Below are 19,810 nucleotides of genomic sequence, written 5' to 3'. Positions count from 1 at the left end.
AGTTCACTTTTCTTTTCAAAAAATAAATACTTGCATATGTTTATACACTTATATATACATATATGTATATGTATTCACACACACACATATATGAGTGTTTATCTGCATTTATGTTTATGCACCATGTGTGTGCCTGGTGCCCATAGACTCCCAAAGAAGGAATTGGTCTTTTGGAACTGGATTTGCCGATGTTTCTGAGCTGCTGTTTGGGTTCTGGGAATTGAACCCAGGAAGCCTGCAAGAATAGCAGGTACTCTTTACTGATGAGATGAGCCATCTCCCCACACTGTGAAGTAACTTTTCCTAAACACCAATTAAATGATATTAAGTACAGTGACAAAATATGAATAAAGGTGAGAAGTTGATAAATAATGTGAAGTATAAATCCAATATCACTTTTGTAAGCAGCTTAGGAATCAGTAGGATCTTCCTGGCAGCACATAAGGGAAAGGGTGAGATCTAAGTGTTGCATGCTTCTTCTACTCAGAAAGGAGCCAGCATTTTTGAATGCCTTTGTGAATTAGAAATTGATCATTTGACTCTTTCTTGGCATGCTCTTTTAAAGCAGTGGTAAAATTAATAGAAGTCCTAAGCCATTGTATTTCTTCTATGAATAGTGTCCTTATATAGGGTATCAGGGGCCTACATTAAACTCTGACCTTTACACAAGAAATAACTTTAATTGTGGGCATGGCATGAGAAATTATCATACTAAGTTATTAAAGTCTCAAGCCACCTTAGCCTTTGTTATTGAAGATTGCAAATGCATGAGCACATATGAGTTTTCTCAGTTGGAAATAATAAAGCACAGTTAATATTCAACAGTTTGTATGTGGAAAACTCTTTGACAGTTTTTTATTGGGAAATTTAGATAATATAATAAAAGATGCAAATGAGACCCAGAAATTCTGACAGGAACATTTACATATTCTTGGACCCTTACCTGCTGGCAGAAGTTTCTTTCCAGCCCAGTCCCACAGCTGTTCAATCCCAAAGAAATACACAGAGGTCTATATTAATTATAAACTGGTTGGTTTATTAGCTCAGGCTTCTTATTAACTCTTACATCTTAAATTAGCCCATAATTCTTGTCTGTGTTAGCTATGTGGCTTGGTACCTTTTATCAGTGAGTGAGTGCTTCTTCTGTGTTTAGCTTCCTCTGTGAAGACTTCAGAGTGAACCTTTCCTCTCCCCAGAATTCTCCTATTCTGGTTTCCCTGCCTATACTTCTTGCCTGGCTACTGGTCAATCAGTGTTTTATTAAAATAATACAAGTGACAGGGTACAAGACCATTGTCCCACAGCACTTCTGTATCTCTTTGCACTCCCTAAGAGGGGACTTTCCTAACTTTTTCCATTGTGACACATCATTTTCACCAATAGAGTTCCCATTTAACAACCACATAACCATTGTAGAAAAATCTTCAAAGAAAAAATTCTCACAGTGCTGTAACTAGGGATATCTCTGTGTTTAGCTGCCTTCGTAGCTGTTCATGTGGGTTGCAGCAGCTTTACTTCTACTTTTATGTTACACACGCAAGCATGACTTTCTTAATCTATACAAAATGTATAAACCACAAATGACAAAAAGCACTATATGAAACTGACTTAAATTTATAAATATAATTAGTTTTATTAGTTACATCCACTTTCCTGCAAATGACAGGTTCATTCTTTTCTGTGGCTAAATAAAAGAATTTCATTGCATATTTTCGTCACATTTTATATGTCATCCTGTTGTATAACAGCTGCTGTGACTAGAACTGTGATGAACACGCACATGCAACTGTCTCTGTGATGTGCTGACCTGGGGTCCTCTGGGGAAACATATCACAGGAATGGTGTAGCTGGCCTGTACAGTACATCTGTTTCTTTTGGCTAAGTAACATCTATATGGATTTTTATAGTAGTTGGACTATCTACTTTTGGGCCAGAATCATACTTTTTTCTTACTATGGCTCAGTGTTAGAACATGATACAGATATGAACATTATTCTTTTTCTTTAAGCTTGCTTTGATTAACTTTTTGTTAACTTTTGGTTAATTCTGTTCTCTTGTGTGCTGGTATTCCTAATAGGTTAAGCATAAGTGAAAGTGACAAAAAAGTGTATCTAAAGTACTAATGTAAAAATATTTTAGGTGTGATAAATTCTCTTAAAATAAATTTAAAGAGAGTTACACACTTGAACCAATTTCAGAAAGAGATGGAATAGCTTGCATGGGGCTCCTGCAAGTACAGAATGCATGAGTGCCAGCTCCAACTGAAGAAGCTGGAGATGGCTGAGGCCCAACGCTGTTTGAGGAGCATAGCACCTTGTGAGGAGCGCAACTGGAGCAGCAGCTGGAGGAGATGCACAGAGAGTTCACTGTGGTGCATGCCTATGCTGTGGTTTAGTGCTCCTGTACTTAAGGAAACTGCAAAAATGGTTTACTTAGAATTTGTATAATGACGCCATCAATTATATGATTAGTGCCAAGCCAGAGAAGGAAGATGAGGTGAGCGGAAAGAAACACAAGACCTTTGTGGAGAAATTTGAAAAATAGGTCAGACATTTCCTCCTACTTAACTACTGGAATGACAGCCAAAGATACCTCTTGAACAGTGTTCAGTAGGTGTGTGAGGACACAGCCAACTTATGCTTCAGCCTGGAAATGGAACAGGCAAGTGTGCTCTTACCAGCCCATATTGATGCATTTCATCTGGCAGTTGGCCAAGAGCCTGGAGTCATGCCAAACTGCTTATCTTTAAGGCCAAGAAAAAACGTAGGAGGAAGAGCACAAGAAGTAGCTGGGGCCTGCAGACTGGACACTGGAAGTCTACCAGTTCTTCCCTGCAGAACTCCAGGAGTACTTTAAAGGAGGACCTAATAATGCTGCAGGAACCATTATTAGGATTTATGCCATCAGTGTTAAGTACCATATGCAGTGTTGCATCTACATTAGACAAAGAGGTTCTGGGGACCTATTCATGGTAGCCATCTGAAAGGCACTTGATAATAAAGAAGTCAGTTTGAGATGCTAGCCAATGCCATATCTGCCCTACAGGACTTTTGTGGGGCCAGTCTCCTGAAAAGAAAATCCTAATACCATGCCTCCAGCTTCCAAACTCTTCCACTTCTTCTGTTACTCACACCCTAGCCAGAATGCCTGCACAGTGTCCCAGATGGCTCTGTCCCTGACCGTCATCCATCTGTGTATTTTGAGTTAGATGGCTCGTTTACCTGCATCTCCAACTCTCTTCTGGTTGTGTCCAAATCCTAGGGAGGTAGAGAAATCACAAGGTGAGCACCCAGGTTAGAGAAGGATTGGTTCTTCATGGTCTTTGTTCAGTTTTTTGTTTTAATATTTTTGTCCAGCCTTCCCTTTGGAAACCAGGCTGATGTCCAATAAACAATTTTAGATGCTCAGATAAAACAAGAACACCATAAAAAGTCAATTAAACAAACAAAAAACAACCAACCAAACAAGACAGAAAAATGGAGAGCCAAAGATAAAGTAAACTGTTGAAAACAGGGAAAGAAAAGTGGAAATTAATTGAGGAGGCAATGGTTTGGAAAACCACACAAAGAAAATCATAGAGATGAAATAAAGTGTTTGTTGTTGTTGTATTTTTAAAGTTAGGAAAGAAAACCAGTCTTACAAGCCAGAATTCTGTGAGTCCTAGGAAAACAACCATTGTCACTAGTATAGTAGAGATACGGGGACCTCTGCTGTTGGTTGGGGATTTTGAAGTTTTGATCCAGTCAGAGTACATTTATGCACACATCCACAGCCATTCTACATTACTACAAAATGAATGACATTTTATCATGGAAATTAAAGCTGAAGATCCTGTGAGTCAACCTAATAGAGGACATTCAGGGGGTGTAACTCACTGGACGTTTTCTCTTCTGTCCTTTGACATCATTTCCTGACTTGAGATATCTTTCAACAGCCAGTCTTTAGTGAAGCCCAGCTGCCAATTGTATCATAAGGAAAGATTATTGTATAATTTAAAATTGATTAAAAAGAACACTAAAATGGATGATGTATTCAACATAAGTAATAATGTGCTTATGTATAATGCGTTTATATCCTTTGCGCATGAGCGTGTGAATAAATGAGTGCTAAATAATTCGTTTTGTAGAACAAGTCCTTCTGTTCATTCTTCTTTTCTGTGTGATGTGATTTGTTTTCCTGGAGATAGGTGCTGTAGGTTTTACGTGATGTAATGTGTTTTGACAGGGAATTCATTCATATTCTCTTAATTGCGCTTTCAGTGTATTCAGGGCCTACCAAGATAGATATGCCAGTTCTTTTTTTTTTTTTAGAAGAATTATTTACCAAAACACAGCAACAGTATCCCCAGCTTTGTGTATAAAGCAATAGGTATATATGAAAAAAAATTAAGCTGCTCCCACAGTTACACTTGGAATTCTCTGTAATTCTTTGTAAACTGCGAAAGTTGCCTAAATGAAGGCACCAGTTAAATTTGATTGCCTCTGTATTGAACTCAGATTATCAGAAAAGTCTTTGTTCTTGAAAAGAAATTAAATTTAAATTCAGGATGTTAGAAATATATGTGATCTTACACTGTTTACCAATTTCTTTCAGTCTGTTTTGTATTCTCTATTAACTACTTATATTCTCCGGATTTTTTTTTATTTTGCATAAAACCAATACATATGACATCATTGGAATAAGAAGCCACTGTTCTATGTCAGGTCTCCTCATGGTGGCATGCTAATAGACAATGTAAGGTCTCATAAGAATGATAATGTATAACAGCAATATTGTTGTACATTCTCTGTGTAGACAGTATCTATAATATATTTACTTATATTTTTACATATATTTGTATTTTTTTAGGAAATTTGAGACTAAAATTAAGTTCTAATTTTATAAATATATTATTATTTATTTAGAAGAAATTTTAAATACGAATCTATTTTGAAAGTTCTTAAGAATGTTTATTTTTCCACTTTTATTTTTTATTATAAATACATTCTTTTCTCTAGCAATATATCCTGATTAAGAATTCTTCCTCCCAGGTCCTCCCCATCTCCTCTCTCATCTGATTCTCCTTTCTGCCTTTATAGAAAACAACAGACTTCTAAGATATATCAACAAAACATGACCAAATAAAATATGATAACATAAAACAAAACCATCACATCAGACTTGGACAAGGCAAACCACCAGAAAGAAAAGAGCTGCAAGAACTCGAGACACAGTTGTTCACATACTCAGGACTCCCATAAAAATACTAAACTAGGTAGAATGTAGAGGAATTGATGTCAGGAGTAGGAAGCCAACTTCTTTCTCTTTCTTCTTTCTCTTTCTTCTGTTGGCATATCTGCATAGTAAATTTCACAATGCAATGTTTTCTCCAAAAGGCAAGGAACAGAGGACCTAGATGTTGGAGTAAAAGTAGATCAAAAGGCCTTTTTTATTCATTTTAGTTATTTATACTTAAAGTTTTAATAAACATTGATCTTTGATATTTTAAAAGAAAATATTAAACTGAGAACTGTAATATATGTGCATGTAGACCCTGTGCTTGCAGCTTCAGTCTCTATGAGTTCATATGAGCCTTGCTCATTTGATTTAGAGGGCCTTGTTACCCTGGCGTTCCATCCCTTCTGGCTCTTACACTTTTTCAGCCTCTTCTTTTGTGGGGTTACCTGAACTCTGAAGAGAGGGATTTGATGGAGACATTCTATCTAGAGAAGTGGATTCAAAGATCTCTCACTCTATGCGTAATGTCTGGCTGAGGGTCTCTTTGTTCCCTCTGCTGCTGGAGGAATTTTCTCTGCTGATGAGTGAACAAAGTGTGGATCTGTGAGTGTAGCAGAATGTCATTTAGAGTCATTATATTGCTACTTTTGTTGTTGTTGTTGTTTTAGTATTTGGTTTTAGCTTAGGACCCTGGGCTATCTAATCTCTGGTTTTTGGTGAGTGTCAGGTTTGGGTTTCATTTTGTGGAGTGGGCCTTAACTTAAATCAGACATTGGTTGGTTACTCCCACAAACTTTGTGCCTCAATTCCCTTAGCGTATTTTGCAGGCAAGACAGATTATACATAAAAAGTTTTTAGCTTCGTTGGTGTTTATGTTTCTCTTTTGCTAGCCCACAGATTATCTTCCCTTACCAAAGACAGTAGAATGGAGGGGTGAAGATTCTATGAAGGCACCAGCTTGACTTCTCCATATTCATTGAGTTGTGTGAGTGTTGTCTTTACCAATGGAGCAATGCTCTCAGTTTGTAGAGAGCAAGCTCTTTATCTTGGTACCAGCCTCCATGGGACTTCTTGCCCAACATGTCAATTAGATACAATCCAGTTCCAATCAGGTGTTCTGAACCCTGAATCTGATGGTAAGAGATGGCCAATTGGGACTGTCTCCTTCATTATTTGGAGACTTCATTAAGATTGTCTTCATATATTTAGGAAGTTTCCACTGCAGTTGGTTTCCCTACCATTATTAGCAAATACTCCTCAGTTTTAACTGTCTCCCCCCATTCCCTTCCTCAATCCCATCTCTCCCCTACATCTGAACTTCCTGTTCCCCTTCCCTTGACTCCCAGACCACCCATAAAATCTATTCTATTTCCTCCCTCCCGGAAAGATCCATGCATCCCTACTTGTCCTTACTGAATAACCTTTTTGGGTATACGGATTGTAGCTTGGATATCATTTAGTTTATGAATAATATTCATGTTTAAGAGAATACAAAAATACAATATCTTTCTGGGTCTTGGTTAAAACACTTAGCATGTTCTTTTCTAGTTCCATCTATTTGCCTGCAAATTTCCTGATGTCATTTTTCTAAACAGTTGGATAATACTCCATTGTGTGAATATACCACATTTTGTTTATCCCTTCTTCTGCTAAGCACCATCTTAGCTGCATTGAGCATGGCTGAGCAAGTTTTTTTTAATTGTTTAACGTATACAGTTTCTTTTTCATATAAAGCTGAGAATTGTCCTTTCAAAATCTGTTAAGAATTGTGTTAGAATTTTGATGTTGATCACATTGAACTGGGATTTATTTTGGTAGAATGGCCAAAAATTAAATTCCTATTTTTTATAAAATAATGTTTTATAATATGAAATTTATAATTCATATTATGATTTATTCAGAAAAATTCTTAAAATATAAATCAATTTTGAAAGTTATTAAGGAAATTAACATTTTAATTTTATGGGAATGATTTAATACCTTAGTATATTTTAAACAAGCAGGGAGTTTGAGTTGTTATGTTTTTGCAGCTGTGGCCTATATGTAATACACATTTTCACACAAGTTATTGTTATATGTTAGTGCACACATTAGTAAACGTCTTATTTAACTTTATTACTTGTTCATGGATCTTGCTATCCTATTAAATGTTTATGAGTATATATTTATTCATAGCCTTATAGAGAAACAATGAGTATCTCTTGCAGTTGAAAAAAACGTATGCTTTCGAGATCCTTATGAGAGTAGCAAAAACTCTCAGTGCTAGCGATTTATGTAATATTTGATTTTCTAATTGAAAAATCAACATAGTTCATTATAAGTTTAGAGAATACCTGTATTTTATTCAAGGAATTAAAGGAAAGTTTGATCATTAGGAAGCAAAAGAAAACATTTTTAAACACTCAGTCATCAGTCAGTTTATCTGATGCTTGGACATATGCTTCAGAGATACTTGGGAACTGGGAACAAGCCTAGCAACATCTGTCTTGTCTTGGACATATGCTTCAGAGATACTTGGGAACTGGGAACAAGCCTAGCGAACATCTGTCTTGTCTTGATTCAGGGTATATGTTAGACAAGAGTTGTCCGGATACCTTTGCAATTTCCCCTCATGTAACCAGCTGCAGTAAAGATAAAAAAGTGAGAGACCGGATCAAGCAAGGGGCACCCAGCCCCAGTTAAACCCCTTTGTGTATAATCTTGACCCTTCCCTCACAGTCTCATCTATGGTTCAGATGTCATGAAAAGTCTTTCCTTCATTGATGAAGCTAGGACATATGCTACTCCAGTCTCAGCTAGTGCTCCCAGGATCTCCATGTGACTTTTCAACCACAACTGCCAGATCTGTCCTCCCTGGTCACACTACAGCTCTCCCCTTGCCCACTCAGCCCTTTCAGAATTCCTTCTTTATCTGGGTGACTTTGGTTGTTCTTGATTTTCTTTATCTTCCATACGATATTTTGTTTCTACAGATTAACTCATGTCTTATTTCTCAGGTTAAGTTTTCTCTGATTGGTGATCTGCAACGGAAGTCAACATGCTAACAGATTTATTAAATGGTAGTTTAAAAATAGTATATAAGTACAGATACTAACCATTTTAATTTTAGTAAAATGTATGGTAAATGTTGTAATACAGTCAGCCAGAATGGAAAAATCATATAGCTTTATTTTGGCAGCATCACTACCTGCCTAAACCATAATTTCACTAAATATTTTTAGAAATTCTGGTTGTGAGTTTTTGCAGAGTATATATTAAGGACAAAAATAAAATTTTAGTTTTAAGATGGCATATTTTGAAACATTTATCTTGAGAAGTGTGAAGCAGTGAGTTTTAAAAGTAAAAATCAAAGCTTCGAGGTGAGAAGTGCTCTGTATTTTACATAATTAAGTAGAATGAAACATCTGATCTAAATAGGGCAGTTTGGTCTATTTCTATTATTGAAATAACTAAATATTTTAATGTAAAAGTACTGCACATGATTTTGGATACATGTTATTAACTATGTGTCTTGCCTTTATCTTGACTTACATCTGGTATTAGTAGTTTGCAAACAGATTGGAGTTAGAAAGACGATAGAGAGTAGTCAGACCACAAGCAGGAAACTGCTTGAATTTGGCAAGATGTACTTGGTCTGCAGTGTTTGTAAGTATTTGAATTAATCTTAGTTATTCTAAAAAAAATCACTGTTAGTAAATCAAACAACTTTCAGAAATAAAGTGATATTAACAAGATATGTTCCACTCCTGTCTAGTGCTAGATATCTGGAGGGAACAAAATAAATCACTACTGTAGTTGGTTGTTTCTCTGATTTAAAAATTCAAAGTTTACTCTTCCTTTAAAGCAATATTAATGAAGCTTTATTTTTACAGAGTACCTTCAAATTTAAGTCTGAGAGTGATATTCATTTGGCAGAACATCACAAGCAGGTTCTGTATGATGGGAAACTTGCAAGTAGTATTGCCTTCTCATACAACGCCAAGGCCACCGATGCTCAGCTTTGCCTAGAGTCCTCACCAAAGGAAAATGCATCCATATTTGTGCATTCTCCACATGCATTAATGCTCCAGGTAAGTGGGTGGGGTTTTGTACTCCTGCAGTCAGGTCTGCACTGAGTGACTTCATTTCCCACAGTAAGCATTGCTCTCCTACAAACGCTACTGCTTTTAATTTTGAATTCTTTTTTTTAAATATTTATTTATTATGTATACAATGTCTGTGTGTATGCCTGCAGGCCAGAAGAGGGCATCAGACCCCATTACAGATGGTTGTGAGCCACCATGTGGTTGCTGGGAATTGAACTCAGGACCTTTGGAAGAGCAGGCAATGATGCTCTTAACCTCTGAGCCGTCTCTCCAGCTATGCTGGTTGTGGTGGTGCACACTGGTAGGATTTGCTGAAGGAGACAGAGGCAGGAGGATCAAGAGTTTGAGGCCAGCGTGGGCTAATTTTGAATTCTTCAAACAAGCTTTTTTTTTTTTGACTGAGAAATTTGTTGCATATTGACTTGGATAACTCTATTGTTGTGTTTCTTTTTTCTTCAAAATAAAATCTGTTGACTTCCTGAACATGAAGTTCCTATGTATGAAAAATATCATTTGAAAATGTCTTAACTGCCAACTTGAAAATTATTTGATGTCCTGAAGCCCAATATTTATTTCTTCTACAATAACTTAATTTAGCTTCCTAGTTTTAGGATTAAGCCTTTTCAGTTTATTTCAGCTTTAAAGATGGTTAATAAAAGATGTTTCATGTATGTCTGACAATAATTAAATGCTTGAGAGCTCTTACAATATCAAAATACACTAACCATATAAAGATACATGGGGTAGGAAATAGTGATGAAAATCATGTCATCGAGGTTTAATAAATATTTTGTCTTTGATGTAGGATGTGAAAGCTATAGTAACACATTCAATTCATAGTGCAATCCATTCAATTGGAGGGATTCAAGTACTTTTCCCACTTTTTGCCCAACTGGACAATCGACAGCTTAATGACAGTCAAGTGGAAACAACTGTCTGGTAAGTTCTTTTTGAATATACAGTATGCTACTACTTATTCACTTAGTTCATTCGTGTAGATTTCATGCTCTATAACATAGTGCAGTATTTGGGTCTTAAGTGCTAGTAAGAATGTTTTTAGGATTGAGGCAGACATATATCTGCATAATATAAAAAACACCAATGCTTAGATTTTGATTATCATAAAAAAATCCCTCCCTAGAAAATGAAAGAAATAATTCTATATATAATAAAGTGATTATGATATGCAGTTAAGGAAAAGGCTTATTAGTTAGCTCCAAACTTACCCATAGCAAGTACTCATAGTCCTGTCAGATCATATGAAACTACTCAGGTAAGGTATTTCCAATAAGTTATATAGTTTATAACTTGAAGACTTACTCATTTTATAATTCTATGCTATGATCCAAAATTAGAACAGTATTAACATAAACTTTCCTTTAAATATAGTTCATCTTTGAGGGACACAAAAAGATGGTGGTTTGTTCATGATCAGGTAAAATGAAATGTCTTTTCAGTGAAGTTGAATTCATGTTTACTTCTCATAACTTCCCGTATTTTATTAAAAGTACTTCATATATCAAACTTTTATTTATGTATTTTTTAAAGTTGAGGATAAATTCCAGCACTATATAGCCTCTTTGTTCTTTTAGTCCAGAATAAAATAGTCTCATTAGCATGTATATATACAGTAGCTTTTTAATGGGTTGTTGCATTTTGAATTAATGACTAACCAATAAATAGAATTATAGGGAAAGTTTTATATTCATTAAAATGTAAGGCATAGTTTTCTCAAATTAGCTGAGTTGACTTTGAAGACTTCTGTATTAGTGTTGATAGTGATATTTTTCCTTTATTATGAATGTTGTTTTGTAAGAACCATACTCATTTATGACATTCAATGCCTATCTATAGAGCATCCTTTATTTCAACGTAATGTTAAGGTTGGAGTTGTAAAAGTCAAAAGCTCTGAGGGGAAAATGAAACCTGAGGTTGTGTCCTTTGGACTATTACTTTACGGTGAATATTTGCTCATTTTGATCCTGTAGTAGATCAGTTTAGTGAAAACAGACAAACAAAAACAAACAGACCATTTTCTTATGATTCTGAATTTAAATTAAAACACATGTTTTGCTAGTTTTACCTAAGGGGAGTGTGATGCATTATGACCCGTATTTTAAACTAAGTGCTGTGAAGAAAAACCAGATGATATGGTGTGCAATTTAAACAGTCTTTAGGAGTTACTTAGAATTCATAATTTTTTTAACCTGAAAGAGAAATTTCCCCATGAAGGTCTAGAATGAAGATAGATTAGATTATTACAACTAAAATTACCATGATAATGTATTTCCTTATGGACAGCTAATATAAAATCTTAGTGCTAATAACACATGTAATGGTGATTTGGACCTTTTCACCAATACTTACGTTAGTTTTTTGTGCTTGAGTTCAAAACTCATTATTTAATCAAGGAGGTGAAAGTAAAGAATTCAACATTCTGATTTTTTAAGTTGTTTTTATTATCCATTTTAGTTCCCTCTCATAATCACTAATTCTAATTTATTTAACAATATACATTTTGTACTTAGTTTATAGCTGATAGAACACATGCCATAGAAAAGATATTGCAGTCCTCTTTAATAACAGTGCATGTGCCCATCTAAGACGCTGTGGGATTCCATTGTATGCTGCCTTGCTTTCTTTCCTATTGTTAATTAATTAAGCATATTAAAGTCCTTGATATCTGGGGCATGCTGTTTATAAGTATTGTCAGTTGTACAGTCTTTTAATATTCACTCTTCACAGGGACCAACATATAATACTGAGTGTGTCAGCAAGAGAGCTCTTTATTCATAGAATGCTAAAAGCAGCTTGTTACAGAGGATTTCTTCCTCATTTGACAAATACAGATTTTTAGCTATATAAAGGTTTATACAATTTCTTATTTTAGGCTTATTAATTCATACAGATGAATAAGACCTCAAGTTTAGGTTATCATTTTAGGTTAGCCAGTATTAACTTGTTTCAAAGGAATAAGAATCATTTTGTAATGTTTTAATTTTCTAATGAAAATTCAATATATATTTTTAAAACCCTCTTGTGCATTAAATATACAATAAAATTACAATAATTTTTCATTTTCAGTTTCTTTCAAGAGAAATTCAGCTCTGGTTTCTATGTTTCATTCTGAAACATATTTTTCCATGCACTAAGCAGCGCCTTTTTATAAGACTTTTTACTCTTTTCATAGCCTCAGTTTTGTTCTGCATAGGGGAGTGCAAGATTAAACTCCCTCAATGAGGAGAAGCTTGTTCTTTTGGATTCTGGATGGGTGACTTACTCGTGCAGGATGATTTTTCTATCTTTATTTATCCCGATGTTGCATTAATATGTTATTACTCAATTCTTGAACTTTCTGGTCACTTAGTCTAGGATTCAGATCTTGAGCTTAATATTATTAGTGTAATTTACACTACATTATTAACTGTTTCACACCATAGTTTGTACCACTGTAGCTTTGGAATAATTGGGACTTAGAGCTATGGTGAATAAGTACAACAAACTGTGTTGATAGATCCCTGTGCCCTCTGGGTTTGTTATTAGGGTGAGTGAGCTAAGTGATTCTACAAGGGTGTATGCTTTGATTTTGTGTTTTCAATACTCCATACCATTATACTTTATAAGATAATACAGCAAAGGTTCGTATTACTTTACATATGACTTTCTTTCTATAAATAATGTGATGTTATTTACGTTAAGTAACTAGTTATATAGTGAGTGAGATAAGACTAGAACTTGAACTTTGAACACAGTATAGAAATCAACACTAGATTCAGAAACTTAAACATTCTAAGATGATTTTTCTTCAGTTGGCCATTGGATTTGCCTTCTACTGTAGTATTTAATCTCTAGAAGTTATTGTCTCTATTGCCTTAAAGAAAATACATACATGTACCTTCATTATTTATTTATTTATTTTGTATTTTCGAGACAGGGTTTCTCCATAGCTTTTTTGGTTTCTGTCCTGGAACTAGCTCTTGTAGACCAGGCTGACCTCGAATTCACAGAGATCCACCTGCCTCTGCCTCCCGAGTGCTAGGATTAAAGGCCTGTGCCATCACTGCCTGGCTGTGTACCTTCATTATTATGCAAAACTGTAACTGACTTGTGTCTGAATAATGCTGAGCAGAGTCAAATAGCTTGTGGCAATACATGTTGGAGTTGTTCAGGAATTTGCATTTCATTAATAAATTAGGCAAGTGTATACAGGTGAAAATACATGCTCCTTATAATTATTAACATCCCCATGAACTAAAAAAAAATCCAAATACTTTTGACCCCATCCTTGTTCAGACAAAATTAGACATTTTAAAGTAAGAACAAACAGTTCAAAACGTTAGGTGATACACACAAAACAAGCATTCTTTCTTTATTGTGTAACTGTGTAAACGTTTTTTGAACAAATGATCTAAGTTGATTTTTTTCTATGAAGCAAAAGTACATTGGAAGTTTTCAGCAGAAATTGTGTGGAGCAAAGATAAATATAGAAGATGTTTTGGTCTTAACTCTGTTCTCTTTGATTTCAGATCATAGGGTTGGTCTTGAGTTGATAGAAGTTGTATATTATATTCATTGAGTACTTACCCATTTGTTGTGTATTCACTTCGGCTGTCAGTTTACTAAAGACTTTTCAAAGATAAATGACAAAATGTGATTGTTAAGTGCCAGCAATACATTATTTCTGTACAACGTAAAAGAAATAAACTACTATCATTTGTAAACTATAGCCCCACAAAATATTTCAAATCTTAAGTTATGTGACCTAACTGTGTTCTGCTGTTGATGAGAAAGAATGAAAGTGAGTAGTCACAGGATCGTAGGAACTTAGTGAGAGTGGTTGTAAAGGTTCTGATCACAAAGGCCTGATTTCAGAGCCACACGTGGAACATTATGAATGCTTCTAGAATCTCATTTTTAAGTGGTATCTTAAACTATAATATTTCTTAAGTTAAAAATTGATTTCAAATAATAATTTAAATGAAGTCATGTAGGTCTGTGCTTTTACTTTTAATTATCACTATAGGTTTTTACCTAGAATGATGGAATGTAAGACACTACTCACAGAATTTCATAGAACATTTGCATCAGTGATCATGTATTTCAAAGGTTCTCTAACGAGGTGAAAATTGGAACTTGGTAGTTTAGTAACGTTAAATAATTCTTTTCTTTCTGTCTTAAATCTTTCTGTCTTGACTTACCAAAGTTATTCCTGTAATTAAGTTGACTTTTGTGTTCCCTTAGCAAAATCTTAATTAGCTCTTTTGTCATACATAAAACAACAGTATTACCTTTAAGCTTCCTTGTCTAACTACCTTAATCTTATTTTACTTTATTCATTAAAGTGACATAAAATATTTTTTGATTTTTAATTCAGAAAAATTTACTGCTATACATAGATTTTTAGAGTTTAGTATGAACTTTTACACCAACTAGCCAAAATGTAGCAGGTGATTGTCTATGCTAAGCCAAATAAGTAAAACCAATATTTGTATAAGATGGTTTCTCCTTGTGGAGGTTGCTGTTGTTGATATAAAATATAATTGATACTTTTATTTTGATTTTATTTAAATACTTTATTAGATATTTGCTAAGACAATTCATTTAATTTTATTTCCTTGTTTTTTATACTTCTGTGGAAGAACATATTGCTACATTTAATAGTTGCATTTTCTTGTCTGCCATTGTAAAAAAAAAACACTGAATTGTAAGGAAACCATCTTTGAAGTGAAACTTCTTAAGTATAGCACATAGAAATAATAGACGGCAGGTGGCCATGCTTGTTTTATTTATCTAGACAGAAGACTGGATCCTTATTAACCTGTTCTAAAATGTTCCTTAAAGCCCTTCATAGATTTGGGGACCCCATAGATTATTCACTTAATGTTGGTTGCTTTTCAATTTTTCTTCAAGAAGATTCACAATCTGAATGTGACTAAGGTCTTAGATTTTTTTAGAGCATCAGTTGTACTTAATCTGAGCAAACTCTTCATCTGTTGATAGGCGTGTCTCTCTATACAGTGCAATTTTCAGAACAGCAAATGTTTCTTTTACTGTTGATTACATAATGCAGAGAAGACAATTTTAAATAATGTATTTGAAAGATTTGTGTATAAATATGTAACGGTTAAAAATACTAGTTATTTCCAAATTAAAATGTGTTCCAAATTCAAATTTTTTCTTTGTGGTTCATCTGACATGTTTCAGGTAACATCATTGAGAATCTCTCCCTTATTGACCTGACAGAAACAGAATGCCTTTGTAGGATTGCTTTGGTATTACTTTGTTGGGATATCATTTAGAGGCTTTCATGGGGGTAAGAGTTTCCTTTGGCAGAGAGATTAATGTCTTTTTGAACAAGTTACTAGCAAAATGTCTACTTTTAAGTCTCATCTTTTATTACATGGTAACTCAGTCCAAAGGCAAAATCACAATATGGCAAAGATCGAAGAGAATCTGGAAAGGTTTGGAGATTCTGTCCTCTTTGAAGTTACAGTTGGCTCAGAGCAGTTGCAGATTTGAAATGGATCTTTTGTAACTCTGAGAGCTAGCTTACAACTTGTATAAAATAAAGGGAATTTTAAAAATATTAGCTCATAGCAGATTGTAAGTTATTGAGTTAATCTTATTTGTTGGAACATCTTAAACATGCACATCAATTAAATTATTTCTGCTAAAGTTTGTGCCTAGTTTCACATAAGGAAAGTTTAGAAATTAAATCTAGAAAGATCAGTGGGAACAGAATCAGTATGTACTGAGTTATAGTTTGATGGGACTGAGGAGTTCTGATGTGCTCTTACATGGTACTGTGACTCTAGCTAAGACAACTAAGAGAAGAAACCATGAACGTCTTTATCATATGAATGCCTTTGCTATAAGTGATGCATAAGGATGTAGCTATCTTTAACTCTCTTAAATATCACACAGTTATAGAGATAGAGATAACATGTAACTCCATTAATATGTATGTACAGTTATTTTTTTTTACATAAAAAGTATTTGGGAAGAGGAACTATTAATACTTAGGCCAAGGTGTGATCTTTAGTTAACGCCTTCTTGATTCTTGGTCTACAGTGAATATCCTTAACAATTAGAAGAGGAAGAAGCTGTAAGTTATGGAAATTGATTAACATATCATCAGAGTAACATGCCATGAGATTGTTATTTTAATAAAAGTAGCAAAATCTTGTTTTCTTGTTTTTGTAAAATTGTGAATGACTTGGATCCCTAAAAGGAATCATGGCATTCATCAGTATTATAGCTAGTATCTAGACATTCATGAGAAGCAAGTACATATATGTATGTACTGACAGCTTCAACTCCATGATTTGAGAAGATTTCTCAAATGAAACTTTCAAATGTTTTATTTAAGAACACTTGTAACCAGTGTCTCTTACAAACTTTAATCTAGTTACAGAAAGATGACATGGAGAATTTTGAAATATAATTTTTGTGCTGCCTTTTCTGCTTTAATCAAGTGGTCAGGATTTTGTTTGTTTGCCCACAAGTAGAGCTACTGGTTGATAGGGAACATTGAATAAGGGTGATATAATCCAGAGAAGAAATAAGTTTATATTGCTTACACATTAAAAGGAATTTTTAGGATTTGTACTTAGGTTGCACTTCATAATTTGTATCTATAATTACTGAGTAAAGTTACAGAAGCAAAAAAAAAGATTTTGGAATTGTGTGGGGAAACAATAATATTTGAACATTGTTCTCATGAGTCAGCATTCACGTAGCTTACTGGGTAAAGTTCCTGCTTCTGTCTCCAGCAGGGCTACATGGCTTCTCCTGACTTTGCCTCCTTTCTCCCAGCATTCAGTTTAGTTTTCCCTGCCTAGCTCTGCTTTACCCTATCACAAGCCCAAAACAGCTTCTTTATTAACCAGTGGTATTCACAGCATACAGAGGGGAATCCCACATCATCAAATTATACATGAAATTTGGTGGCTTTAAGAAAGATATATTGTTAACATGGACAGATACAGTTCACTCAGGGATTTAATTTTAAGTATCACTCTCATATTGCAGAGGAGCTAGTATTTATTTTTAGAAGAAAGAGATTAAAGAATTACACATGAGCTCTTTACCTTTGTATCCTGCTAGAGAATTCTGCTCTCATTTGTTGATTTAGACACATGACTAAATCATAATGGAACTAGGAATTAAAGTCTGTCTATATATAGTGAAGGAAGCTAAGATGGGAATTAATAATAACCTACGGTATCTCTGTCATACTGATTTCTTATCTGGTTAATTTTGTGAATTGCCATAGTTCTTGATCACAGTTACAGCTCAGTTTTATGAAAGGATTTGAAGACAGTTGACACTGTAACACTATATAAATTTAATTAACTGGTGTACTGTTTATCACTGGTCTTTCACATTAGCATGCAAAAACTACAAGATAGTGAACTACATTCAATGTTAGTGTGAGGATTAAGTTAAATTAGTAAGTTTTAAAATTTCCTGTAGTCAGCATATTCCATCTGTTTCTTTCTCTCAGTATGAGAAAAAATTCTTTTATGGCAAAATTCATTGATTATCTATTTGAAAGCCCTCAAAAGTACACAGTGGAGTGAGTAAACTATAACAGCCAAACATGATGGAGGGGCATCTTTCCCTTTGATGAGTGAGACAAATCAACCCTGTTTTTTTTCTTATTAATTTTTATTTTTTATTGTCTCAGTTTTTCTACTTGTAGCTCTGGATATGGGAAGAGTTAGAGAAAAATATAAAAGAGCCGAAACAAAAATGTCAGTTTTTTTGATAAGAGAAGTAAAGTGTCAGTGAGCAAATAGAAAGCGGAGAATTCCTTACTGTGAGCCTACAATTTCCATGAAATTGACACACGTGAAAGTCCAAGTTTAGTAGTTTTACACTCTTTAGCATATGTAAGTTCAAATATTCTGAAATGATATAAACTGTTTTTCTCTGCATCTAACAATGTGCCGTACAACACCTAATTAAAACAATACTTTCAAGAGTGGTTTCAGAGGCTAAAGAGATAGCTTAGTGTTTAGGAAGACATACTGCTCTTGCAGGGAACCTGAGAGCCTATGATTGGTTCCTGCATAAAGTGGTTAACATCCATGTGTACCTCCAATGAAGGGAACTAGTGCCTCTGTTCTCTGTATGTACCTGCGCAACCATGCTTATACACATACTAAGAAAGGTAGGCAGGCAGATGCGGAGTCAGGCATGCACACACAGATTTTTAAAAGAATATTTAAAAAAATTTAAATGTTTAAGCATAAATTACATAAGACATACAGAATTTTTGTGCTGAAAATTGCAAATTAAATAAAATTTAATATTTAAGTAAGTGGAAAGTTATGGAACTTTCCTGGATAGGGACATTAAATATATTAAAAACATCCTTAAGTTGTTATACAAATTTACTAGAACACCAGCCATTGGTGAACAAGATGACTCTAAGACTTATGTGGGAGTGCTTAAACTACATTTGCAACACAGTGAGATTGAGGGAGTTTTAATTAGCTGACTTTGGGACTTACTGTAAAGCTACAATGAGGAGCACAATTAAACACTTGGAGTTTTTTGTTTTGTTTTGTTTTTGATAAAGGTGCGAGCACACTTTTAAATAATGGCAGGAAAATAGTCATATGCCCAAATCATCAATCAAAGATAAATAATGTATCTCAAGTAAAATTTACTTTTTTTAAAAAAAACAAAAGCTAAAATATAGAACATGAAACTGCTAAAGAGGACATCTTTGTAACAGGCTAGACAAAGTCTTCTTTAGATATGACACCAAAGCTAATTCATGAAAGAAAATATTCACACGGTATCATCAAAATCAATATTTCTGCTCTGGATAAAATGCGATAAAATACCTTTCGTGGTAACGCTCCCTCCTCCACCCTCCCTCCTCTAATTTAACTCTTCTTCTGTTATTCCTCAGGCCCCTTTGAGACCACTTGCATTCTCTCTCCCATCCCTTGAGAGCCACCCATCCCCTACCGGTTTTCCAGTTTAAACATATATTTCAAAACCAGTCTCTGCACATGGGAAAGAACTACAGCATTTGTCTTTGCAAATCTGGGTTACCTTACTCAGCATCATGTTTTTTGGATCACTCCATTTACCTGCAAATATAGTAATTTTATTTTCCTTAAACAGCTGAATAATAGACCGTTGTGTAAATGAACCACACTTTCAATCCATTCATTAGTTGATGGACATGTATACTATTTCCATTTCCTAAGGATTGTGAATGTAGGTGAACTAGCATCTCTAGTTTTATTGAGTATATGCCCAAGGTGGTTGTTTTAGTCTGTATTTTATTGCTGTGAAGAGACATTACTACCGCTACAATTCTTAGAAAGCATTTTATTGGATCTTGTTTACAGTTTAAGAGATTTAGTCCATTATCATCATAATAGCAAGCTTGGCAGCATGCAAGCAGATCTGGTGCTGGAGAAGTAGCTGAGAGTTCTACATCCTGATCTGCAGGCAGCAGAACGAAAATGACATTGTGCCTGACT

At 34.5% G+C, this 19,810-nt stretch overlaps 1 protein-coding gene across 3 annotated transcripts in view; it reads left to right on the top strand.

Annotated features, from left to right (window-relative positions):
- Nbea (neurobeachin) overlaps positions 1 to 19,810 on the top strand; it is a 492,297-nt gene that overhangs the window by 75,949 nt on the left and 396,538 nt on the right. For all 3 annotated transcript variants that reach the window (XM_075950839.1, XM_075950838.1, XM_075950840.1), the window contains exons 9-10: positions 9,090 to 9,287; positions 10,108 to 10,241. In XM_075950839.1, the coding sequence (XP_075806954.1) occupies positions 9,090 to 9,287; positions 10,108 to 10,241 (332 nt within the window). The remainder of the gene's footprint in view (positions 1 to 9,089; positions 9,288 to 10,107; positions 10,242 to 19,810) is intronic.

Source organism: Microtus pennsylvanicus, chromosome 16, assembly GCF_037038515.1.
Source record: "Microtus pennsylvanicus isolate mMicPen1 chromosome 16, mMicPen1.hap1, whole genome shotgun sequence".
Taxonomy (NCBI): domain Eukaryota; kingdom Metazoa; phylum Chordata; class Mammalia; order Rodentia; family Cricetidae; genus Microtus; species Microtus pennsylvanicus.
This window is presented reverse-complemented; position numbering and strand designations above follow the sequence as displayed.